Genomic DNA, 25,887 nt, shown 5'->3' with positions numbered 1-25,887 from the left:
GTTAGTGCCAGTTTGCGCTGTTCTGTAGTACACAGCGTCGTACGAGATCTTCAGTTTCTTGGCAATTTCTCGCATGGAATAACCTTCATTTCTCAGAACAAGAATAGACTGCCGAGTTTCAGAAGAAAGTTCTTTGTTTCTGGCCAATTTGAGCCTGTAATCGAACCCACAAATGCTGATGCTCCAGATACTCAGCTAGTCTAAAGAAGGCCAGTTTTATTGCTTCTTTAATCAAAATGATAGTTTTCAGCTGTGCTAACATAATTGCAAAAGGGTTTTCTAATGATCAATTAGCCTTTTAAATGATAAACTTGGATTAGCTAACACAACGTGCCATTGGAACACAGGAGTGATGGTTGCTGATAATGGGCCTCTGTACGCCAGGAAGGGAGCACCAAAATGTAGGTGTTTCAGCCTAGCTCAGTGCTTTCTGTGGTTGTTGTGGGGCAGCCAGGGGAATATACTGAGCGTAGGAGTTGGTAATGTTCTCTAGTTGCACTGTGATTGGCTCAGTGTTCTGTAACTCATGGGGACACTACGTCACTGCAAAATCTACGGGTAGAGCTCAAATTCAAGCCCCTTGAGTGCCGCCATAGAGTTACATTATAAGTGCCCATCCAAGAAGGCTCAAGGTCATTGGCCACAGATAAAATGACATCAAATCACATTATATCCTGCCTGGTTGGCCCTGTTCGGGGGAATTGTCGGACGGGGCCACGGTGTCTCCCAACCCCTCCTGTCTTAGCCTCCAGTATCTATGCTGCAATAGTTTGTGTCGGGGGGCTAGGGTCAGTCTGTTATATCTGGAGTAATTCTCCTGTCTTATCCGGTGTCCTGTGTGAATTTAAGTATGCTTCCTCTAATTCACTTTCTCTCCCTCTCCCTCCCCTCCCGGAGGACCTGAGCCTTGGGACCATGCCTCAGGACTACCTGGCCTGAAGACTCCTTGCTGTCCCCAGTCCACCTGGTCGTGCTGCTGCTCCAGTTTCAACTGTTCTGCCGGCGGCTATGGAACCCTGACCTATTCACCGGAAGTGCTACCTTGTCCCGGACCTGCTATTTTTGACTCAGTCCCTCTACCGCACCTGCTGTCTCGAACTCTGATTGCTCGGCTATGAAAAGCCAACTGACATTTACTCCTGAGGTGCTGACGAGTTGCACCCTCTACAACCACTGTGATTATTATTATTTTAACCTGCTGGTCATCTATGAACGTTTGAACATCTTGGCCATATACTGTTATAATCTCCACCCAGCACAGCCAGAAGAGGACTGGCCACCCCTCAGAGCCTGGTTCCTCTCTAGGTTTCGTCCTATGTTCCTGCCTTTCTAGGGAGTTTTTCCTAGCCACCGTGCTTCTACATCTGCATTGCTTGCTGTTTGGGGTTTTAGGCTCGGTTTCTGTATAGCACTTTGTGACATCGGCTGATGTAAAAAGGGCTTTATAAATCAATTTGATTGAATTTGATTATATCTACCTTAGCTTTGATTGGACTGATCATGTCGACATCATTCTTTCAAAATCTTAGCTAGCAAACTAGCAGTCATCATCATGAATCAAGTCGACAATCTACTGGCAAATCCTTTTCAATTCTCTGTCACATGAAGAGAAATTAAAGATAAAATGAATCGGTGCTCATTGGCCCTAAACATTACACAACAAGTTGGATATCGCAAATTCAACAATGAGTGGTTTGGAAGGAATCAGTGGCTAACTGCAAGCATTACAAAGCAATCACTAACCTGTTATTCAGTGGAGTGGGTGTTTGGTCCAAGTCTGGGTTTAAGGGTCTCTTTTCCAAGCTTTAAAAGGATAAACATTCAACATTGGCCATACTGTCAATCCAGCATGACTTCTGCCACACTCAAAACAACTGGAAACACGGAACTGGGAAATCTCAGACTTCAGTGAGTTCAACACAACTGGGAACTCTGAAAAAAAAATGAGGTCCGACTGGGAAAATACATTTTTAAGTCATCCAACTCGGAATTGCAAGTCGGGAACTCTGGCATCTTTCTAGAGCTCCGACCTGAAGATCACTGACGTCATGATTCAACCTTGTTTTTTCCCCCCCCGAGTCCCCAGTTGTCTTGAAAGCATCATAAATCCAGAGAATGCCAGACTTTGATGACAAAGTTTGCCCACGAAGGACCGCTGTGCCACCTTCCTGTTCAAGTGAGCACAGCACAACAAGGTGAGTCCAAAAATGTATTTTATGCTGCAGAATAAATTTAATATGCCAGGAACATATGTATACTGTAGCTAAGAAAGTAATACCAAGTGTATGTTGTGTAGTAAGAGTGTTGTTGCCCATGTGCCTCACCTTAATAATTTGGTCCCTTTTCCCCTCATAATTTAGAATACTGTTCTGACTTGGTGGTGCACATGTAGCCTATGGCCTGCTTTAGAGAAATGTCATCATCGAATGTTGAAAGAGCTTTCATTGTCTGTTTATATGCCCCCTTTATTTATCCTACGGTTCTGACTTGGTGTACAGGGAGAATACTGTAAGAACGGCCCATGTTCTGAATTCTGTCATTGTACATTTCAAAAGTGCTAAATAAATAATTATATTGACTACATCCGTCCTAGCTCGCTCATGAATGTCTTAATCAAAATTACGGATTGCTCGTTGTCCCCTTATGCCATAGTTTGTACATCTCAACTGTCAGTAGAAATCACATTTGTTTAAGCAAGTCAGCCAAGGCAGTAAATGAGGCTGAATGAACTGTTTCGCTGAAAGACAAGGCTCTGCTGATAGCCATGTGTAGCAGTGGTAAGGTATTGGGACTGCTGTTGGGACAGCTTTGTGTAGGTCCTAACAAGTTGTGGGCACCGTTTGTCACCGTTATAGTGCAATTAATGGATCGTTTAGTGTAGTGGCTTTGCTGGCATGCATCTACATATTTGTTTGGTTTGTTTGCCCCACCAAAATTGACATGCTAAAATCGCCACTGCGTGTATTTACTTTCAAATATTGCACGTAAATAGCCTCATCATTATAGATCCAAATTCAGTCGTCCAAAACCCACACATCCACAAATCCACCGACAGAGGACGCTCTCCCTACTCAACCGCTCCTATCAGCCAACCTGGATGCTGTCTTGGAGGTGACTTTTGATTGTTTCCAGCTAATGCTGCGTTTATAACCACGTGTGATGGTGGTAATTGCCAGTTAAGTCGCAAATACGAGTTGGATACAGTCACGTGCTTTGAACTTGTTGAGAAACGCTGATTGGCTAATGGAAAAAAAGCTGCGTCTACCATAAACTAAAAGCACAGATTTAGTGCTTGTGAACCATGTATAGTGTTCAAAATCCATATTAATAGATGGCTTTTATAAATAATGGTTTGCTGTTGTATTTAACTTCAGAAAATGTTAATATCGAGGTCATATCCTTAGTAGATAACATCAGAGTTTAGCATGTGGGAGAAGTCGGAGCTCAGTGATGATATAGTAATTACCAGTTGGAGGGCAGTTCTACTAGAATCCCCTGTCGTATGTTGTAAATACCACCTTCCCACTTGGTTATGAACGCAGCATAACTAAGCAAATCCATTCTGGCTAGAGCTTCAACATTCAAGTTGATGTTTGTTCGGATCCAGAAAGTCATAACAAAACCAGTCATTTATTCTTTTACACAACTTTTCTTATTACGGAATCCCTGAACAGTCACTTCTAAGATGTCTTTTCAGTACCCACATGCTTACCGTGACGAGGCAGTTGTAAGTAATATGCTAACTAGCTTGTTAGCTAACTAGTAGTAACCAGTAACAGCTAGCTAGTCATGTCGCTTTCAAGTGAATGGTGAGGAGCTAGCCACTTGCTAGCTAGCTTGCTCTTTATAACCCAGTGAGCGTGTCATGTACCGACACTTGCTAGTTAGCCCTCTATTTAGTTGGATAGCTTGAGGCTACTAAAATAACTTAGTAACGTTATTTGAAGAAATGAACATATCAACCGAGTTCGCTAGCTAACTGTTGTCTTGTACCATAACTAGCTCAAATGAATGAGCCAGCTTGCTAGGATTTTGTTAGCTTTATTTCATGTTAGCTGCTAGCCATGCTTAGGCTGGCTAGCTAGCAGCTAAAGATGCCTCTGCCATTTTAGCTTAGCTAGTTATCACATAACAGCCAACAGCAAACGATGATTGATCAAAGTTGTTGGCCGACTGCTGGCGCACATTCTGCATTTCACCGGCTTGTTATTGCTGACAGGCGGATGACTACCATGGCAACAAGATTCCTGACCCGTACAGTTGGCTGGAGGACCCAGACAGCGAGAAGACGCAGGTAAATGCTGTCTGTCATGTCACTCCAAATACGGTGTGTATTTCAGCAACACTGGCTCAAGGAATGTTGTGGCAACGTTACCAGCACGTTTGTCAGGGAGTTCTTAGTCAGTGTCAATTTGGTGACAGAAATTCACATGAAATGTAATATTAGCACCATTATCTAGGTATAAAGTTAGTTGGACAATGTGGGTTGCGTGCCACTGTCAACACCTTCCCACAATCAAGGACAAAGACCCATGTCTGTATTGTCTAACAGATATGGGACAGTCAAGTCACTAACAAGGTATAAACCTAGAATGGTCAAACATAGCGTTGACATAGGCAGCTGAAGGATTCCCAAACTGGCAGTGATTTTATTTGGCCCCCCAAGTCTTCTGAGCAAAAAGTTATATAAAAAACATTTGTTTATTTTTGGACATAAAAGATGGTAAAAATACCAGCAAATCAACTGCAAGTGATTTTAATTTTGGAAATCTATTCCAAAGTATTCCCACACATAATAAAGAAATATGTGATCGTATATAAATGTAAGTAAGGTTTGAAATAATTATGTTTTAGTTAATTATTATATCTGTTTGGGCTTCTTGCTGTCAATTTGCAGTCTACAAATGATTTGTAATTATGTTCCGGTCCGCGACCATCCACTCAAGAAAAAATTGTCCTGAGTCTAGTTGATGATCCCTGAGCTACTGACACCGTAGATCAGTGGTTCCCAAACTTGTTTGACCCATGACCCCATTTTGATATATGAAAATTCTCGTGACCCAACCTTGTGAAAAAATTATGTAATTAACAGCCAAGAAGTTCACTTTTTTAATTGGGGCTATGGCAGTCAATTGCAAAACATTCTAACAGTATTTCTGATTGTATTCTCAACTCACCATCACATACTTTAAGGTGGGGCTATGAGAATCAATTGCAAATTAGTTTGACATAATTGCTCTTATCTCACATCCACTAATGAGATGGGTGTGTTTGATGCATGTTGCGTCGGAGCTTCTCAAAGTCAGGGGGCGTGGTCGACAGTGCGCCCTCACCTCTTCTGTCACATCCATCTTGGATTGATATTTGTCTTTAATGCAGATGAGAGCACTGAATCAGCGTACCATGAGTTTTAATGCTCGGCGGGAGACAGAACAGTATTCCCTTTGACTCGGGAACCAAAACTCTTCCATAGTGACCCGTGAATGCATGGTCTGCGGCATTTGACCACATTACAGCTTGATCAGCTGTTAGGTTTCACTTACTGGCATGTTAACTGAGCCAGGATCACAGTCAAACGAATTTCGCTGATTTGGTCACTCATATGTAGAATATTTTGTATTTCCCCCTTTCTAAATATTTCTTACATAGGCAAGGAGACACTTTTTTCATTACACAAAGTCAACAGTCTGTTTTTTTACATCTGTTGCGAATGACAACAGTTACTCTCTGAATTCAAAAAATCTTTCCAACACTCCCCCTTGATAACCACCAAGCCTCGGTGTGAAATAGAACATTGTCCTTCTCTGATCCCATATCTCCACTTTCAGTAGTTTTGTGAACAGGTGTGCATGGTGAAGTTTACAATCGAAGTTAGCTGCTGCATATCTCAGAGTTCTGCGCTCAGCTCTTTTTCCACAGGTTGCTTTCAGTGTATCCCTTCTAGCTCAGTGGGTGTATCATACAATGCGTCCATATGGCAGAAGGAGACACATTCATAACTAGAATGCAGAGGCCTTCCCGCCATAGATGTAGACCCATCTGTGGAAAAGCCCACCATTCAATTCCATGGAATCTGTTTTTTGTCAATATAGCCATGCAGCACAATGAACATCCCCTGTGCCGTTTCATACTCTCTACGAGGGGATGTCCTCGTGGAGAGTACATGTAGCAAACAAAAGTCAATGCATGGGCATCTCGGCCCTCACAGCTATTGTCCATTTGGAGAGGGGAGTTTTTGAGTCGTTCAGGCAGTTTCCTCTTGATTGCTAGCTATAACATAAATTGTTAGTTTCACATTGTTATCTGACAAAAGTATTGATGTGAGTGTCTGTGCCTCTGCCTTCCCCACACATTGTTTTCACCATATCAATTGCGGCCGTTAATTTCAGTCTCTGCAAGAGTGTGTGGTTTCATAGCGTAGTGGGCTGAGCCATTCACAGTGGCCTTTTCCCACTACCTAAGGGTGCTCTCTGGTTGAATTTTTACTTTTATATTTGAATAATTTTCATTTAGATTTTTAAGGTAAACCACATTACAATGATTTTGAGAGACGAAGACAATTAATATATATTCTTTACCGGGATTTTGGAAATTCTCCCACAACCCCATTTTCATATCAGGCGACCCCCTATTTTGGGATCAGCTGTGTAGCTGTTGCAACGAGCCCCACCTTCTGTGAGTTAGTGGTCATTGCAGTGGTGTTAATAAACTCAGCAAAAAAAGAAACGTCCTCACTGTCAACTGCGTTTATTTTCAGCAAACTTAACATGTGTAAATATTTGTATGAACATAACATTCAACAACTGAAACAAACTGAACAAGTTCCACAGATATGTGACTAACAGAAATTGAATAATGTGTCCCTGAACAAAGGGGGGGTCAAAATCAAAAGTAACAGTCATTATTTGGTGTGGCCACCAGCTCCATTAAGTACTGCAGTGCATCTCCTCCTCATGGACTGCACCAGATTTGCCTGTTCTTGCTGTGAGATGTTACCCCACTCTTCCACCAAGGCACCTGCAAGTTCCAAGGACATTTCTGGGGGGTAATGGCCCTAGCCCTCACCCTCCGAACCAACAGGTCCCAGACGTGCTCAATGGGATTGAGATCCGGGTTCTTCGCTGGCCATGGCAGAACACTGACATTCCTGTCTTGCAGGAAATCACGCACAGAACGAGCAGTATGGCTGGTGGCATTGTCATGCTGGAGGGTCATGTCAGGATGAGCCTGCAGGAAGGATACCACATGAGGGAGGAGGATGTCTTCCCTGTAATGCACAGCGTTGAGATTGCCTGCAATGACAACAAGCTCAGTCATTGCTTCCCTGTGACACACCGCCCCAGACCATGACGGACCCTCCAACTCCAAATCGATCACGCTCCAGAGTACAGGCCTCAGTATAACGCTCATTCTTTCGACGATAAACGCGAATCCGACCATCACCCCTGGTGAGACAAAACCGCGACTCGTCAGTGAAGAGCGCTTTTTCCCAGTCCCGTCTGGTCCAGCGATGGTGGGTTTGTGCTCATAAGCGACATTGTTGCCGGTGATGTAAGGCAGGTCCTCACCAGACAACAGGCTTACAAGCTCTCAGCCTATTACGGACAGTCTGAGCACTGATGGAGAGATTGTGCGTTCCTAGTGTAACTCGGCAGTTGTTGTTGCCATCCTGTACCTGTCCCGCAGGTGTGATGTTCGGATGTACCGATCCTGTGCAGGTGTTGTGACACGTGGTCTGCCACTGCGAGGACGATCAGCTGTCCGTCCTGTCCCACTGTAGCGCGGTCTTAGGTGTCTCACAGTACGGACATTGCAATTTATTGCCCTGGCCACACCTGTAGTCATCATGCCTCCTTGCAGCATGCCTAAGGCACGTTCACGCAGATGAGCAGGGACCCTGGGCATCCTTCTTTTGGTGATTTTCAGAGTCAGTAGAAAGGCCTCTTTAGTGTCCTAAGTTTTCGTAACTGTGACCTTTATTACCTACCGTCTGTAAGCTGTTAGTGTCTTAATGACCGTTTCACAGGTGCATGTTCATTAATTGTTTATGGTTCATTGAACAAGCATGGGAAATGGTGTTTAAACCCTTTACAATGAAGATCTGTGAAGTTAATTTGTAAAAATCCAAATATCTTTGAAAGACAGGGTCCTGAAAAAGGGACGTTTCTTTTTTTGCTGAGTTTGTCTTGTTTCTTCCCAGGCTTTTGTCAATGCTCAGAACCAGCTGACGCTGCCCTACCTGGAGCGCTGTGAGGTGCGGGACCTGTTCAAGGAGCGCATGACGGAGCTCTACGACTACCCCAAATACAGCTGCCCCTTCAAGAGGGGGAGCAGGTGAGAGGGAGACTTGAGGCGGTACATGGAGGTTTTGACCTTTTCTCAATTTGTCTTTCTGTGACTCCTCACATCTATCTCTCTGCCTCGTTCTCAACTGTAGTGGACGGAGAGATCCAAGCTTCCTCATGTATTTTCTTGTCCAATGCATTTTGAGAAGGAAGCAAGGAGAGAGGACTTGAGGCAATATTAATTGAGAATGAGACAAAATACAGCCTTCCCCTAAAGATGGAGACTTGTCTTTTGGGTAGTTTAGTTCCTTGGCTTTGTACTGATACTTTACCCCCCGCTGCAGGTATTTCCATTTCTACAACACGGGCCTCCAGAACCAGAGTGTAATGTATGTTCAGGAGAGTCTAGAGGCAGAGCCCACGGTCTTCCTGGACCCGAACACTTTCTCTGAGGACGGGACTGTCGCTTTACGAGGTGGGGGATGGAAAGATGGTCAAGCAATGCTCATTATGATGTAGAATATTGTCTTGTTTGTAATACTGTACAGATGACTGTTTCCTTCATGACGTGTGTTTCTGACATCACGTTCTACTGTACTGAATAGCCTAGAATCAACCAGTATACTGTATCACCCTTTACGCTGCACTGGCCTGTTTACACATCTACCACAGTTGCTGGAACTGTGCTGGAAAGGACCATGTGAAAGGGAAAGTAAAATTATAAGCCAGTACAGTGAGTGTTGGCACTAAAATACAGTAGCTACTAGAACCTGCCAATGATGTGTATATAAACGCAATATGAATATATTTACAATGCATTATAAATGAATATATTCAACACTATTCACAATGCATTATAAATGAATATATTCAACACTATTCACAATGCATTATAAATGAATATATTCAACACTATTCACAATGCATTATAAATGAATATATTCAACACTATTCACAATGCATTATAAATGAATATATTCAACACTATTCACAATGCATTATAAATGAATATATTCAACACTTTTCACAATGTAAATAATGTGAATGGTTCCTCTGACTATGCTCTACTTGTGTCCCTCAGGTTATGCATTCTCAGAGGACGGCGAGTACCTGGCATACGGCACCAGCGCCAGCGGCTCTGATTGGGTGGAGATGCGCTTCCTGCGGGTGGAGGGGGCCGTGGCCCTAAATGACCGGCTGGAGAGGGTCAAGTTCAGCTGCATGTCCTGGACCCATGACGGCAAGGGCCTCTTCTACAACTCCTACCCCAAGCAGGAGGGCAAGAGTGACGGTGAGGGGATGTTAGGATATTTAGAGGGGAACTAGTTTGTTCCATTTTTTGTTTTAGTTAAATTTATTAATTTTACATGGACATCCTAGCCCGGAATCTACAATGAATTATGGTTTGTTTCATTCCACGGGTTCAGTCAGGATCTGCCTTTATCGAAACACTTTGTGTTTGTCTTTAGTGAGGGGTTTTATGCAAAATCAATTAACCTGCCATTGGATCACCTTCAATCAATCAGAAAACCGTATCTTTTTATGCAGTAGTTAAACAAGGTGATATTCAGTGTGGATTCCAGGCTAACTGTCCTATGGACATCCTGCTTCACTAGAATGTTTTTTAACTGAGCAGCCTCTGTCCTCACTACCTCACCCTGTGTTGTGTTTACGTATCGTCTACATCCCATCCTTCCTTCCTGACATCTGTCAGGTTCCTCATCACCACAAGGGGGCAGACACAGATGAACACATTACTGTCTCTCTCCTCCTCTAGGCACTGAGACGTCCACCAACCTGCACCAGAAGCTCTACTTCCACGTGTTGGGGACCCCCCAGTCCCAGGACTGCCTGTGTGCCGAGTTCCCCGACCACCCCAAGTGGATGAGTGGGGTCGAGGTACGCTGCTGGACTTGGCAAGACACTAAACAGACAGGAGACAGTCAAGTCCCGATCTCTTAGACAATGCAGAAATGGTTCTTAACTTTAGTCCTAGTACATTTTTGAGGAGACACAACGTGCATGAAGTGTGCACTCGTGAGTGAGTTTCCACCATCTGTTACACACCAGTCCTCTCCCTTTATGTCCATAGAGGGAAGTGGACAGCACAGAATCTGACTTGTAGTTCTTGTCTTATGTCCCTGATATTTCTCATCCTAATTCTAGTGTCATAATGCCTCTAGTCATCAGTGTAGGTTTCTGGTTGATTAGCGCTAGCTGCACAGTGTTGTTGTATTAGCATTCTGAAAGGTGTCCGTGTGCGGTCTCACTCCAGGTGTCAGATGACGGGCGCTACGTACTGCTGTCCATCAGGGAGGGCTGTGACCCGGTCAACCGGCTGTGGTACTGTGACCTTCAAACCTCTGCTCAGGGTATCACAGGTACCATACACACCACAACCTAATCAGATCAGTCTTTCTCTTTAACTCATAATCACCATCCACTGACCGGCTACCGTATTTGTTGTAGGGCATAGGCTTTGACTTGATGTGTTATCAAGAACACCCACTATAGATTGTGAATGTCTTGTATTGTCAATGTCTTGTGTTGTGAATAGGGCTGTGGTGATCATGAAATGTCGTCAGCCGGAGATTGTCAAGCAAATAACTGCCGGTCTCATGGTAATTGACTGTTAATTAACATTATCACATTTAGCAACTCCTGGCTTCCACAGACCTTTGGAACATCTACATTTTAAAAAGTCTAATAAATCCATTATTTTAGACAGGTTTAAAGAAACATGATATGAAGAAAATGTAGTCCATTTCAAAAGGACCGAATAGCATACTCTGAGTTGTCCTTATGTTAGGTCTGGCTATGCCAAATGGCTGTAGGCTACACTAGTTGATTTAGCAGACGAGATTTGCTTAGAATTCTGTGGCATTGGGGCCTCCCGAGTGGCTCAGTGGTCTAAGGGACTGCATCGCTGTGCTAGCTGTGCCACTAGAGATCCTGGTTCGAGTCCAGTCTGTCGCAGCCGGCAGCAACCGGGAGACCCATGGGGCGGCGCGGCGCACAATTGGCCCAGCGTTGTCCGGTTTAGGGGAGGGTTTGGCCGACAGGGATGTTCTTGTCCCGTCACGCTCTAGTGACTCCTGTGGCGGGCCGGGCGTAATGCACTCTGGCTCAGTCGCCAGGTGTACGGTCTTTCCTCCGACACATTGGTGCGGCTGACTTCCAGGTTAAGCGGGCTTTATGTCAAGAAGCAGTGCGGCTTGGTTGTGTTTCGGAGGACGCACGGCTCTCGACCTTCGCCTCTCCAGAGTCCGTATGGGAGTTGCACTGATGGGACAAAACTGTAATTACCAATTGGAAACCATGAAATTGGGGAGAAAGAAGAAAAAAAATGGGTAAAAAAAAAATCATTCCGTGGCATTATTTTATATTATGAAGAATACAATTGAACAAAGCTGAATAAAATAGAACGGATATTTTCTCCAAACGATTTGAGGAAGTGCACACATGCGGCTATTCTGTGTTGAGCGGTTAACAAAGAAATAGGTACTCCTATACAGCCAGTGGCTGTTGTGCCCTTAGGAAATGGTATTGTTATATTCAGCCTTTCTCCCTGAGTGCTGCATGCTCCGAAGCACCTCTCACTCACATGGCTCTCCGTCACATGATCAGGTCTTTCTCACAGGCTACAAGTGAAGACAGACACATCGGGGACGCAACTGCGCGTGTCCTTATCCAATTCCGAGGTGCATATTAAGATATTGGAAGAACTGTCCACATTTACTTTTTGTCAGCCAACAAGATGTGTAGGCCTAATGAACAGCAAAAGCACTAGCCTATATCAATCTACTATCCCCCATAGTACAAAACTCGACCTATTCTGTGTGAGAAATAAATATTCCAAACATAGTCTGGGACAGTTGTGGGATGTGATAGATCCCAAATTAATACAACCACTAGCATCAACAAAAACTTTTTTTACGCAACGATGCTGTCACAACAGATCAGAACATTTAACTTAATGTTGATAAACTATTAGGCTATTTCTTCACATTATAAGCGCAGCACCGCCCACATGGGCTATGAGCGTGAAAGTTCCATTAGCGGAAAACAGCATTATCAAAAGTGACCGTAAATGCAATTATGCATGTAATGCTTTTATTATAAAGGTGCATGTTTATGGTTAAAATTACCTTCCCCAAACTTGAAACTCACGCGCTGCTTATGTATGTAGTTAGGCTCTACTACCCTTGTAAAGCGAATTAATGTGCTTCATTTAAAAAAGTTATTTGACCACTTTAGTTGTGATACAAACCTTTATCAAAACATATATCCAGTGGGGAGAACAAGTATTTGATACACTGCCGATTTTGCAGGTTTTCCTACTTACAAAGGATGTAGAGGTCTGTCATTTTTGTCATAGGTACACTTCAACTGTGAGAGACGGAATCTAAAACAAAAATCCAGAAAATCACATTGTATGGTTTTTAAGTAATTAATTTGCATTTTATTGCATGACATAAGTATTTGATCACCTACCAACCAGTAAGAATTCCGGCTCTCACAGACCTGTTAGTTTTTCTTTTAGGCTAGGCTACACGAGGTGTGCAACTATGATTAGAAAAAGTCCCCCAAAAAGGGCATTGTTTCTTGCCTTACTCTTTGCATCCAGAGTGATAGGCTAATATTGTCACCCATCAGACTATTCTTGATTTAATCTGGTCTTTACATATACTATGATTTAGAATAGACCATTATCATGCCTCAAAACAGGGGCAGCGGAAAATAATTCATGTCATCTATGCACTTACATAACGAATGGAGGATGCTTTTCCCGTGGTTAATTTTCATGCAAGCCATGTAGGCTCCTGTTGTGAAGAGAAGCAATATGCTTAATATTAGGAAAGTTTATAAATTAATATAGAAGGTTTAGCCTATAGAAAGCCTCCATTAAAAAGAGCATCCCATCAGCTATATCTATTTTCTCACACAATTGCATGGTCTATAAAAATGTTGCGCAACACGAGCTCATGCTTGAAGTGTTTGATCAGATTTTCAGGGGCGGCAGGTAGCCTAGTGGTTAGAGCGTTGGACTAGTAACCGAAAGGTTGCAAGATCGAATCCCCAAGTTGACAAGGTAAAAATCTGTTCTGCCCCTGAACAAGGCAGTTAACCCACTGTTCCTAGGCCGTCATTGAATATAAGAATTTGTTCTTAACTGATTTGCCTAGTTAAGGAAAGGTAAAATAAAAAAAATGTCATTGATGTCATTGATGTCAGAGTGATTAGAGGGACAATAGAGTGCTGAGTACCAGGCAGTTAGCAAGTTTAGTAGGCTACTAATGACCATCAGCAGCATCAGAGCTTGGAGAAGCCTAATTACCGTGACTAAATGGTCATGTGGAATTTGACTGCCTTCATGCCTTGTGACTGCCGGTTTGGAGGTAATACGGTCACCATAATAGCCCTAGTTGGGAATGTGTTGTGAATGTATTGTAAGTGTCTTGCGTTTTCAATGTCTTGATTGGCCCTCCCCAGGCGTTGCCTTACTAAGAGTATTTGTTTAGTTGACTGTAGCTTAGTTGAAGATGCCAAGTAATCTCTCTCCCCTCCAGGCCTGTTGCCGTGGGTGAAGCTAATAGACAACTTTGATGCGGAGTACGAGTATGTGACCAACGAGGGCACGGTGTTCACCTTCAAGACCAACCTGGAGGCCCCGCGGTACCGTCTCATCAACATCGATTTCGCCCAGCCCGCCCAGGCCAACTGGAAGGAGCTCATCCCCCAGCATGACAAGGACGTCATCGGTAGGTCACAGACTGAATGAAAGAAGAGGGTTTTACCAACATAATATGCTAACTTTATAGCTCGACAACAAGAATATCCACTTAAAAGGAAAAAGTAATGTCCGCTGTGTTCTGCTCTCAATAAGTGATGTTTTAGTATAGCTAAAGGTGAAATGGATAATTTGGTAATCACTTTTTGGCAGTAGGAGCAAACAGTGAAGACATGCAGTGCCTTCAGAAAGTATTCATACCCCTTAGCTTATTCCACATTTTGTTGTTACAGCCTGAATTCAAAATGTATTTTCTCACCCATCTACACACAATACCCCATAATAACAAAGTGAAAACATGTATACATTTATTGCTATTTTATTGAAAATGAAATGCATAAATATCTCATTGACATACGTATTCACACCCCTTTGCTATGCACTCCAAATTAATCTCTGGTGCATCCAATTTCTTTTGATCATCCAAATGTCACTACATCTTGATTGGAGTCCACCTGTGACCAATGAATATGTTTGGACATGATTTAGAAAGAAACACCTGTCTATATAAGGTCCCACAGTTTACAGTGCATGTCAGAGCAGAATCTATACCATGAAGTCCAAGGGACTGTCCATAGATCTCGAGATAGAATTGTGATGAGGGTATAAAACAATGTCTAGAGTGTTGAACGTTTCCAAGAGCACATCATTGGGGAATGAAAATAATATGGAACTGCCTAGAGCTGGCCGTCCGGCCAAACTGAGCAACCGGGCAAGAAGGACCTTGGTCAGGGAGGTGACCAAGAACCCAATGAACACTCTGACAGAACTACAGAGTTCCTTGGCTGAGATGGAGAACCTGCCAGAAGGACAACAGTCTCTACAACACTTCACCAATCTGGACTTTATGGGAGAGTGGCCAGACGGAAGACACTCCTGAAAAAGGCACATGACGGCATGCCTGGAGTTTGCAAAAAGGCACGTGAAAGACTGAGAGCATAAGGCAAAACATTCTGTGGTCTAAAGGGATAAAAAAAAGTCACTATTTGGCCTAAATGCAAAGCGCTCTGGAGGACAACAGGCACAGCACCTCGCCTGTCTAACACCATCCCTATTGTGAAGCAGGGTGGTGAATGGAGCCAAATCCTTGATGAGAACCTGCTTCATAGTGCAAACAACCTTAGACTGCGGTGAAGATTTATGTTCCAACAGGACAATGACCCCAAGCATACAGGCTTCAGAACAAGAATGTGAAAGTCCTTGAGTGGCCCAGCCAAAGCCAAGACTTGAAAATCTGTAGAAAGACTTTAAGATTGATGTTCACCATCGCTCACCATCTAATTTAAGAGCTTGAAAAAATCTGCAAGAATGAGTGGATGAAAATCCCCAAATCCAGATGTGCAAAGCTGATGCAGACATACCCAAGACGACTCAAAGCTGATGCAGACATACCCAAGACGACTCAAAGCTGATGCAGACATACCCAAGACGACTCAAAGCTGTAATTGCTGCCAAAGGTGCTTCTGCAAAGTATTGACCCGGGTGTGAATACTTATGTAAATGAGATTTCTGTATTTAATTTTAAATAACATTTCTAAAAACATGTCTTCATTTAGTCATGGGGTATTGTGTGTCGATGGGGGAGATTTGGATTGAATACCTTTCTGAATTCAGGTTGTAACACAACAAAATGTGGATTAAGTCAAGGGGTATGAATACTTTCTGAAGGCACTGTAATATATATATATATATATATATATATATATATATATATATATATATATATATATATATATATATATATATATATATATATAATATTTTTTACAGTTGGTTTAAAGCAGGTCCTAACAGGAAATAACATCCATATTCTGTCTAGGAATACTCTGTGTAGGTGATCATGGTTTTTAAACGTTTAGGTTGTTTGACTAACCCTCGTCTTGTGCTCCCCCTCTCTAGTGTTTGCCACCTGTACCTACAATAGCCTCCTCTTTGTGTGTTTCCTGCACGACGTGAAGAATGTGCTGAAGATGTACCGTCTGAGCTCGGGGGAGGAGCTCAGGACCTTCTCTCTGGACGTGGGCTCTGTGGTGGGCTTCACCGGACGCAAGAGAGACTCTGAGATCTTCTACTACTTCACCTCCTTTCTGTCGCCAGGTATCAGAGACAGAGGCGTGGGGTCGGGGACAGAGGCGTGGTGTCGGGGACAGGCTTGCGTGGTCATAGAGCGCACACACACGCACACACATACACTCTGTGGTGGGCTTCACCGGACAGACGCGAGAGGGAATTAGAGGGAGACTTGGATACACGAATGCTGGCATGGGCGCACACACACACATGCACCAATGCGCACACACACACATGCACCAATGCGCACACACACACATGCACCAATGCGCACACACATTTTCAACAACTTCACCTCTTTCCCGCCGCCAGGTATTGCTCATGCTATCAGACCGTCTCATACAGGTTATTGCAGGAGTCCGTATGGATCTTCTATCATACTGCAGTGAAACAGTGACAAGTCAATGACCTGTCTTTGTCCTGTTGTCCAGCCATCATCTACCACTGTGACCTGACCAAGGAGCCCCTGCAGCCCCACGTGTTCCGCGAGGTCACCGTCAAAGGCTTTGACCCCTCCGACTACCAAACCACTCAGGTAAGATACCTACAAGTGACTCAAATAAAATTAAAAAAAATCTAATCTGTTCTTTTTTCCCCCCTGCATTTTGAACAGCCAAAAAGCACATGGAATCAGATATTTCAAACCACCTTTTTTGGTGGCTTGAAATCAGATACAAATCTGATTCTTGGGAATGTGACTTGTCTGAACAGTCAAATCAGATTTATTTTCCCTCAAGTGGTTTGTAGACTGTTATTCGGCATATCTCGTTTCTTACTGGCTACTCCGTTGACTCCGTTTGACAGGAACGTCTGGTAATCAATTAGCTTGTTAATTGTTTACCAACAAATTAGTGAACGCTCTAGAAAACAAACAGCTACCTAGCTAGTTCACTGCTGTAACTAGACAAAGATAATCCAACTTTTAAAACAAGTTATCTTTTCCTTTGAGGCTTTTAAAGTGTTCTCAATTTGTCGGGGCATGAACTGTACAAGGTGTCGAAAGTGTTCCACAGGGATGCTGGCCCACGTTGACTCCAATGCTTCCCACTGTTGTCAAGTTGGCTGGATGTCTTTTGGGTGGTGGATCATCCTTGATATACACCGGAAACTATTGAGCATGAAAAACCCAGCAGCATTGCAGTTCTTGGCACACACCGGTGTGCCTGGCAGCTACTATCATACCCTGTTCAAAGGCCCTTTTGTCTTGCCTATTCACACTCTGAATGGCACACATACAATCCATGTCCCAGTTGTCTCGAGGCTTAAAAATCCTTCTTGAACCTGTCTCCTCCCCATCGACACTGATTGAAGTGGATTTAACTAGTGACATCAATAAGGGATCATAGCTTTCACCTGGTCAGGTGTTCCTAATGTTTTGTACACTCTGTGTACACGCATACTATACAAATTAAAAGAAAGTTGCACCCTCATCTGTCCTTGCGGTGGATATGTTTGACCCATTTTTAGGCTAAAGATGAAACGTTGGTCAAATATATCGACAGGAAGGAGCGACATTTTTCTTATGTGTAGTTTTATCTTCCGTTGTTCAGCGCCTCTCCTAAAAAGTTAATTTATTTAGATGATGATCTATACAAATACAAACCACCAGAAATGACTGATACCATGTATGTGTTTTCACACCAACAAGCCCCTGTATCTGTGTGTCCAGGTATTCTACCCTAGTAAGGACGGCACAGAGATCCCCATGTTCATCGTCCATAAGAAGGGCCTGAAGTTGGACGGCTCTCACCCTGCCTTCCTCTACGGCTACGGAGGGTTCAACATCTCCATCACTCCCAGCTACAGGTACCACCACCACCTGGTCCCACCCCCAGCTACAGGTACCACCACCACCTGGTCCCGCCCCCAGCTACAGGTACCACCACCACCTGGTCCCGCCCCCAGCTACAGGTACCACCACCACCTGGTCCCGCCCCCAGCTACAGGTACCACCACCACCTGGTCCCGCCCCCAGCTACAGGTACCACCACCACCTGGTCCCGCCCCCGCCCCCAGCTACAGGTACCACCACCACCTGGTCCCGCCCCCAGCTACAGGTACCACCACCACCTGGTCCCACGCCCCCAGCTACAGGTACCACCACCACCTGGTCCCGCCCCCAGCTACAGGTACCACCACCACCAGGTCCCACCCCCAGCTACAGGTACCACCACCACCAGGTCTCGGCCCCCAGCTACAGGTACCCCCACCTGGTCCCGCCCCCCCAGCTACAGGTACCACCACCACCAGGTCCCGCCCCCCCAGCTACAGGTACCACCACCACCAGGTCCCACCCCCAGCTAAAGGTGCCGTCACCAGGTCCCGCCCCCAGCTACAGGGTCCCGCCCCCAGCTACAGGTCCCACCCCCAGCTACAGGTACCACCACCAGGTCTCCCCCCCAGCTACAGGTACCACCACCACCAGGTCCCACCCCCAGCTACAGGTACCACCACCAGGTCACGCCCCCAGCTACAGGGTCCCGCCCCCAGCTACAGGTCCCACCCCCAGCTACAGGTACCACCACCACCTGGTCCCGCCCCCAGCTACAGGTACCGCCACCAGGTCCCGCCCCCCCAGCTACAGGTACCGCCACCAGGTCCCGCTCCCCCAGCTACAGGTACCCCCACCAGGTCCCGCCCCCCCAGCTACAGGTACCACCACCACCAGGTCCCGCCCCCCCAGCTACAGGTACCACCCCCACCTGGTCCCGCCCCCAGCTACAGGTACCACCCCCACCAGGTCCCGCCCCCCCCAGCTACAGGTACCACCACCACCAGGTCCCACCCCCAGCTACAGGTACCACCACCAGGTCTCGCCCCCAGCTACAGGTATCGCCACCAGGTCCCGCCCCCCCAGCTACAGGTACCCCCACCAGGTCTCGGCCCCCAGCTACAGGTACCGCCACCAGGTCCCGCCCCCCCCAGCTACAGGTACCGCCACCAGGTCTCGGCCCCAGCTAAAGGTGCCGCCACCAGGTCTCGGCCCCCAGCTACAGGTACCGCCACCAGGTCCCGCCCCCCCCCAGCTACAGGTACCGCCACCAGGTCCCACCCCCCCAGCTACAGGTACCACCACCACCTGGTCCCGCCCCCCCAGCTACAGGTATCGCCACCAGTACAGGTACCACCACCAGGTCTCGCCCCCAGTACAGGTATCGCCACCAGGTCACACTGGATGTATCATTCAGTTACTACATGTAATGATGTCGCTTTAATCTTGATTTCTTCTTTTCATTTCCTCATGAAATTGTACTTGTTTACTGCTATACACACAGTGGCTTCCGTAAATATTGGGACTGTGAATATTTGTCTTCTTTTGGCTCTGTACTCAAGCACTTTGGATTTGAAGTGATACAATGCCTATGAGGTTAAAGTACAGACAGTCAGCTTTAATTTGAGGGTATTTTCATCCATACCGGGTGAACTGTTTTAAATTACAGCATTTGTTGTACCCAGTCCCCCCATTTTAGGGGACCAAAGGTATTGGGACAAATTCACTTATGTGTATTAAAGTAGTCAAAATTTTCGTATTTGGTCCCATATTTCTAGCACACAATGATTACATCAAGCTTCTGACTCTACAAACTTGTTGGATGGATTTGCTGGTCGTTTCGGTTGTATCAGAGACAGACGTGGTGTCAGGGGCAGACGTGGTGTCAGGGGCAGACGGGGTGTCAGGGACAGACGGGGTGTCAGGGACAGACGGGGTGTCAGGGACAGACGGGGTGTCAGAGACAGAATAAAGGAAGTAAGGTGATGTTAAATGTTGTTTCCCAGTGTATCACGGCTGATCTTTGTCCGACACATGGGAGGAGTCCTGGCTGTGGCCAACATCAGAGGAGGGGGGGAGTACGGAGAGACCTGGCACAAAGGTAACACACACAACCCCTCTCAACTCAATTCCCTCTGTTTTACACACTTACACTCACACATTGATCTCTGTGTGTTTTTCTCCAGCGGGCATGCTGGCCAAAAAGCAAAACTGCTTCACAGACTTCCAGTGTGCAGCAGAGTACCTCATCAAGGAGGGCTACTCGTCCCCCTCCAAACTCACCATCAACGGAGGGTCCAACGGGGGCCTGCTCGTAGGTACGTTGCGGAATGACGACATCACTTTTTCTTGTTGATGCTTTTAGTCATTGACCTGAAAATCAACCCTGACACTTTCCTAAGCTAACAGTTTTGTTGACATCGGAATGTCTGTGTATATACAGCGGTTTTGTCTTACTGTCTTTGTATCTCCTCGTGTGTGTGTGTGTGTGTGTGTGTGTGTGTGTGTGTGTGTGTGTGTGTGTCTGTCCCGCCCTCTGCCCCCCCCAGCGGCGTGTGTGAACCAGCGGCCAGAGCTGTTTGGCTGTGCCGTGGCCCAGGTGGGCGTCATGGACATGCTCAAATTCCACAAGTTCACCATCGGCCATGCCTGGACCACTGACTTCGGCTGTTGTGAGGTCAAGGAGCAGTTTGACTGGCTCATCAAGTGGGTGCTAGTGCTACACTTCCCTAAGCCTAGCCTGGTTCCAGATCAGTTTAGCTTTGTAGCCAACTTCTATGGTGGTTGTCATGCCAGTAACCATAGGTGTTCGCTACACAGCACAAACAAATCTGGAACCTGGCTACAGTTAGCCTGTTTGGGATATTAACATGAATCTTTCAGTATTCCAGAACCGCTTGATTTAGTGTAATTCCAAAAGTGCAAACGTCAGGTGCAGCTATTTGACATACAGTGCATTCGGAAAGTATTCAGACCCCTGGACTTTCTCCACATTTTGTTACGTTACAGCCTTATTCTAAAATGTATTAAATAAAACATGTCCTCATCAATCTACACACAATACCCCATAATGACAAAGCGAAAACAGGTTTAGAATTTTTTGCAAATGTATTAAAAATAAAGACACCTTATTTACATAAGTATTCAGACACTATGAGACTCGAAATTGAGCTCAGGTGCATCCATTTTCCATTGATCATCCTTGAGATGTTTCTACAACTTGATTGGAGTCCACATGTGGTAAATTAAATTGATTGGACATGATTTGGAAAGGCACACACCTGTCTATATAAGGTCCCACAGTTGACAGTGGATGTCAGAGCGAAAACCAAGCCATGAGGTCGAAGGAATTGTTTGTGAGCGCCGAGACACAGATCTGGGGAAGGGTAACAAAATAATTCTACAGCATTGAAAGTCCAAGAACACTGTGGCCTCCATAGTTCTTAAATGGAACAAGGTTGGAACTCCCAAGACTCTTCCAAGAGCTGGCCGCCTGGCCAAACTGAGCAATCGGGGAAGAAGGGCCTTGGTCAGGGAGGTGACCAAGAACCCGATGGTCACTCTGACAGAGCTCCAGAGTTCCTCTGTGGAGATGGGACAAAATTCCAGAAGGACAACCATCTCTGCAGCACTCCACCAATCAGGCCTTTATGGTAGAGTGGCCAGACGGAAGCCACTCCTCAGTAAAAGGCACTTGACAGCTCGTTTGGAGTTTGCAAAAAGGCACATAAAAACTCTGACCATGAGGAACAAGATTCTCTGGTGAAACCAAGATTGAACTCTTTGGCCTGAATGCCAAGCGTCATGTCTGGAGGAAACCTGGCACCATCCCTACGGTGAAGCATGGTGTTGGCTGCATGATGCTGTGGGGATGTTTTTCAGCGGCAGGTACTTGAAGACAAGTCAGAATCGAGGGAAAGATGAACGGAGCAAAGTACAAAGAGATCCTTGATGAAAACTTTCTCCCGAGCGCTCAGGACCTCCGACTAGGGTGAAGGTTCACCATCCAACTGGACAGCGACCCTGAGCACACAGCCAAGACAATGCAGAAATGGCTTCGGGACAGGTCTCTTAATGTCCTTGAGTGGCCCAGCCAGAGCCCGGTCTTGAAACCGATCAAACATCTCTGGAGAGACCTGAAAATATCTGTGCAGTAACGCTCCCCATCCAACCTGACCGAGCTTGAGAACATCTGTGGAGAATAATGGGAGAAACTCCCCAAATACAGCTTGTAGTGTCATACCCAAGAAGACTCGAGGCTGCCAAAGGTGATTCAACAAAGTACTGAGTACTTATGTAAATACATTTACATTCAATACATTTGCAAAAATGTAAAAACTGTTTTTGCTTTGTCATTATGGGCTATTGATTACCTTTTTTTTTTTAAATCAATTTGAGAATAAGGCTGTGACGTAACAAAGTGTGGGAAAAGTCAAGGTGTGTGAATACTTGAGGATTGCACTGTATCTATTTGCTCCATGTTTGGTGTATTAAAACCTGTACACAATAGTTTTACCGTACATCATCATCCCTGTAGAAATCTGTCAGTGATGGACGATCATCGTCCCTGTAGAAATCTCTTTTTCTTCTTCCAGGTACTCCCCGCTCCACAACATACGCGTGCCCGAGGGCGAGGGCGTCCAGTACCCCGCCGTCCTCCTCCTCACGGGTGACCACGATGACCGCGTGGTCCCCCTACACTCCCTGAAGTACATTGCCACGCTGCAGCACGTGGTGGGGCGCTGGTCGGGTCAGAGCAATCCACTGTTCATCCACGTGGACACAAAGTCGGGCCACGGCGCCGGAAAGCCCACCAGCAAGGTCATCCAGGAGGTGGCCGACACGTACGCCTTCATCGCCCGCTGCCTCAGCCTCTCCTGGGTCAAATGAAGAGGAGGGGGAGGGGGTGGTTCCCTGGAAGTCTGTTTCTAGGGGAAGTGTCTCAATCGGTGTCTTAGTTTCTTACTCGTTCTCGTTCTTTTTTGTATTTATAACTAATCTTTTTGTTCAGCTGTTCTCCTTCCCTCCTCTCAACGCTGCTGTGGACTTACTCATTTGTTCCTGAGCAGTAATCAATCTCTTCCTGCCCGTTTGTCTGGCCTGTATTAACCACACCTCTCTCTTCCTGGTTCTCCCTTCCCTGTGTAGGCTTGCTTTGGGCATGGGCTCCAGGTCAGCCGGACTATACAGTTACCCCTCTTATCCCCTCCACCCCCATGGGCCAGCCCCAGGACTTACCCCCCCGTCTCCACCCTCACCTCACTTATAAGCGATTCACTATATATATCTAGAAGAAGGAAAAAAACATCTCTGAATAAGCTTTGTTGTACAGTTAAAGGTCAAATCCACTGCATTTAAAACAGTCAGCAATAATTTCATGAATTCAGAGTTTGTGTAATTTTACCGAGGCTGAATATATTCCTTCCACAACCATATGACCCACTAATCATTTACATTATTTCATCAAAATAGTTGTACCTGCTTTATTTTCTTCTATAATCACTAATCTGGCTTTCAGGTTTGTCTATAAAAATGTACTTTTTGTTACAAATGTAACCAGAACCATGCATAATGCACATTCACTAATAATGTAGCAGCCATTCTAGAAAATGATCACTGGTCTCATATTACAATCTCTCAAGCACAAGCCCACATGCTAGTTAGTAGCCAGCTAATATTTATATTTCTAGTTTAGCCAACTTGGATCTAGGTATAATTTCACTAGCTCTGAATTCAGCTAACAAGGTAGAACAGTTGAATTGTTATGAACACAACCTTCTGTCCGTCTCCAACTGTTTGAACAGCGTGCTAGCCTGTCCACTTTGTTCAGATGTTGAAATCAAGTGGTCTACCTTATTTCTGAATGAGAATGAGATGACAATTCCTTATAATTATTTTATGCTTATTGCACATTTATAAAACAGACTAGACAGCTAGTGTAACAGTCTTTATTTGACTAAAATACTCCTAGCGATATGTTGTACCGTAATGCGTGCACGACAAACTGAGCATTCATTTTCAGATGAATGTTCATTGGTAAATTTGTTTTAGTAGTGTCTGCTCTGCTCAAAATCTGAGGAGTTGAAACATAAACAGGGTTTCATTAGAAAGGTTCATTTCTCCTCTATTACAGTAAAATAATTCTTCCATGTGTTGTGGTGTCCATATGACCTATTCTGTTGGACCGAACCTCAACTGCAAATAGTGAGTTGAAACCGCTTGTCAGAGAGGAAGAAGAGATCTCTCATCTTTGTTGTGTGTGGCAGGGGGAGGGGCTTGGGAGAGAGGCGAAACGACAAGTGTCACTCCAATCTCCAAGCCCTATGTGCTTATTTTGAACCTAAGCTTGTCTTCTGCCTTGCCACCTTTGGGACGACGACTCCCATTGTTAGGGCGGAGACATGAGCATCTAGTCATTATATACAGATCTCTGGTGTAAATGTACACAGCACAGAAGGAGTGAATGAGACCAAAAAGACATGAGAACAAGACGACATAAACGCTCATAAAAACAAAGAATACGAAAAAACTTGGACCAGCCTCAGGACTTACCCCCCCCTGTTTCCACCCCTCACCTCTCTGGCCCCAGACTCCCCCACCAACCTCAGGACTTACCCCCCCCCCTGTTTCCACCCCTCACCTCTCTGGCCCCAGACTCCCCCACCAAACCTCCCTCTCTCCCCCATGAGCCAGCCATAGGACTTACCCCCCCCTGTTTCCACCCCTCACCTCTCTGGCCCCAGACTCCCCCACCAAACCTCCCTCTCTCCCCCATGAGCCAGCCATAGGACTTACCCCCCCCTGTTTCCACCCCTCACCTCTCTGGCCCCAGACTCCCCCACCAACCCCAGGACTTATACCCCCCCATTAGCCAGCCCCAGGACTCAGCTCTTACTCATGAGTCATTCTCTTCTGTATTGTGGCTCTAATAGGTAAAGCCTTGTTAAAGTGTTAGTTCAATGTTGAGAGATGGGTGATACATGGTTGGACTTAACTTGAACTGTATCGTTTTATCAGCCTAGAGGTCAAGGATCAAGTTGTTGTTTTGTGTTCAGGAGGACTAATGCAGAGTGTGTGTCTGACTGATATTAATTTCTACCTCTTGGCATGCTGATTGTTAGTTTACCTAATAAAGGGACATAAACAACAACAATGTACTACAATGCCACAACTTCAATAAACCGTTTTTTTTTTTAACAGTGCTTTTTTTTGTGTTGTAACTCGTTACTTATCACAACACTTTATGGACCTCGGGTATAAACCTCTAAAATGTATCCAACATTTCTTGGCACATCATCAATTATTGTACTCATTTGAAAATATCTTCCATACAGTCATTATGAAAATGCTAGTCTGATGAATGAAATCCCTAGGAGATTCACCAGGGACGACTGGAAACACTACCATAGTGAGATGTTGTGTTTGTTACAATCATTGGATAGTTCATACTATAGAAAGCAATAGTAATGGCGTCTTTTTGTAGGCTGTAACTCCTCCGTGGTTCGTTGGACAAAGCCTATGGGGAGATTAATGGAGTTTTTCGCTAAACTCTGAAAATAAGGTCTGTGGTAAACAAACACAGGCTTAGGAGATCTTATACATTTTGTTCTATGAGATGAACATCACTTTTTGTGAATTTTCTGTTTCCTATCTTATAAGTTAGGATCTGTTCCTTGACTTCTTCATATTCTCAGAGGCCTGAAGATATGGGGCACAGTCCTCTGAGCTGCTCCCAGGTTAGCTTTTCCTTTTCTGCTGCTGGGGCGACAGACCCAGGGTGAGTCCCCATCACTTCATTTATTTAGCCGGGATCGTCCACTCAGTAAAACTTGCCAGTTGCGATTGGGTTCGATTCCCACGGGGGGCCAGTACAAAAATAATAATAATAAAAGAAAATAATAATACATGAAATGAAATGTATGCATTCACTACTGTAAGTCGCTCTGGATAAGAGCGTCTGCTAAATTACT

General features: G+C 45.1%; 1 protein-coding gene across 1 annotated transcript; it reads left to right on the top strand.

Annotated features, from left to right (window-relative positions):
• Positions 1–3,542: 3,542 nt before the first annotated feature.
• prep (prolyl endopeptidase) lies at positions 3,543–25,118 on the top strand. Its single transcript, XM_029734220.1, has 15 exons — positions 3,543–3,727; positions 4,220–4,294; positions 8,201–8,334; positions 8,630–8,760; positions 9,367–9,576; positions 10,063–10,184; positions 10,561–10,666; positions 13,856–14,047; positions 15,976–16,173; positions 16,578–16,681; positions 17,816–17,952; positions 19,924–20,018; positions 20,104–20,235; positions 20,467–20,623; positions 22,513–25,118. Exons 1-15 carry the CDS (start codon positions 3,686–3,688, stop codon positions 22,805–22,807), a joined length of 2,130 nt encoding a protein of 709 aa, XP_029590080.1. The 5' UTR covers positions 3,543–3,685; the 3' UTR covers positions 22,808–25,118.
• The last annotated feature ends 769 nt before the right edge of the window (positions 25,119–25,887 follow it).

Source organism: Salmo trutta, chromosome 35, assembly GCF_901001165.1.
Source record: "Salmo trutta chromosome 35, fSalTru1.1, whole genome shotgun sequence".
Classification (NCBI taxonomy): domain Eukaryota; kingdom Metazoa; phylum Chordata; class Actinopteri; order Salmoniformes; family Salmonidae; genus Salmo; species Salmo trutta.
The sequence above is the reverse complement of the archived record's forward strand: the minus strand, read 5'-3'. Positions and strand labels throughout refer to the sequence as shown.

What these genes read in the sequence shown, in the direction of transcription:
- prep (XM_029734220.1), top strand. Translation starts at nt 3,686, where the DNA reads ATGTCTTTTCAGTACCCACATGCTTACCGTGACGAGGCAGTT. An exon ending in CCCTTCAAGAGGGGGAGCAG is followed by an intron (nt 8,335 to 8,629) that starts GTGAGAGGGAGA and finishes CCCCCGCTGCAG; the next exon opens with GTATTTCCATTTCTACAACA. An exon ending in GCAGGAGGGCAAGAGTGACG is followed by an intron (nt 9,577 to 10,062) that starts GTGAGGGGATGT and finishes CTCCTCCTCTAG; the next exon opens with GCACTGAGACGTCCACCAAC.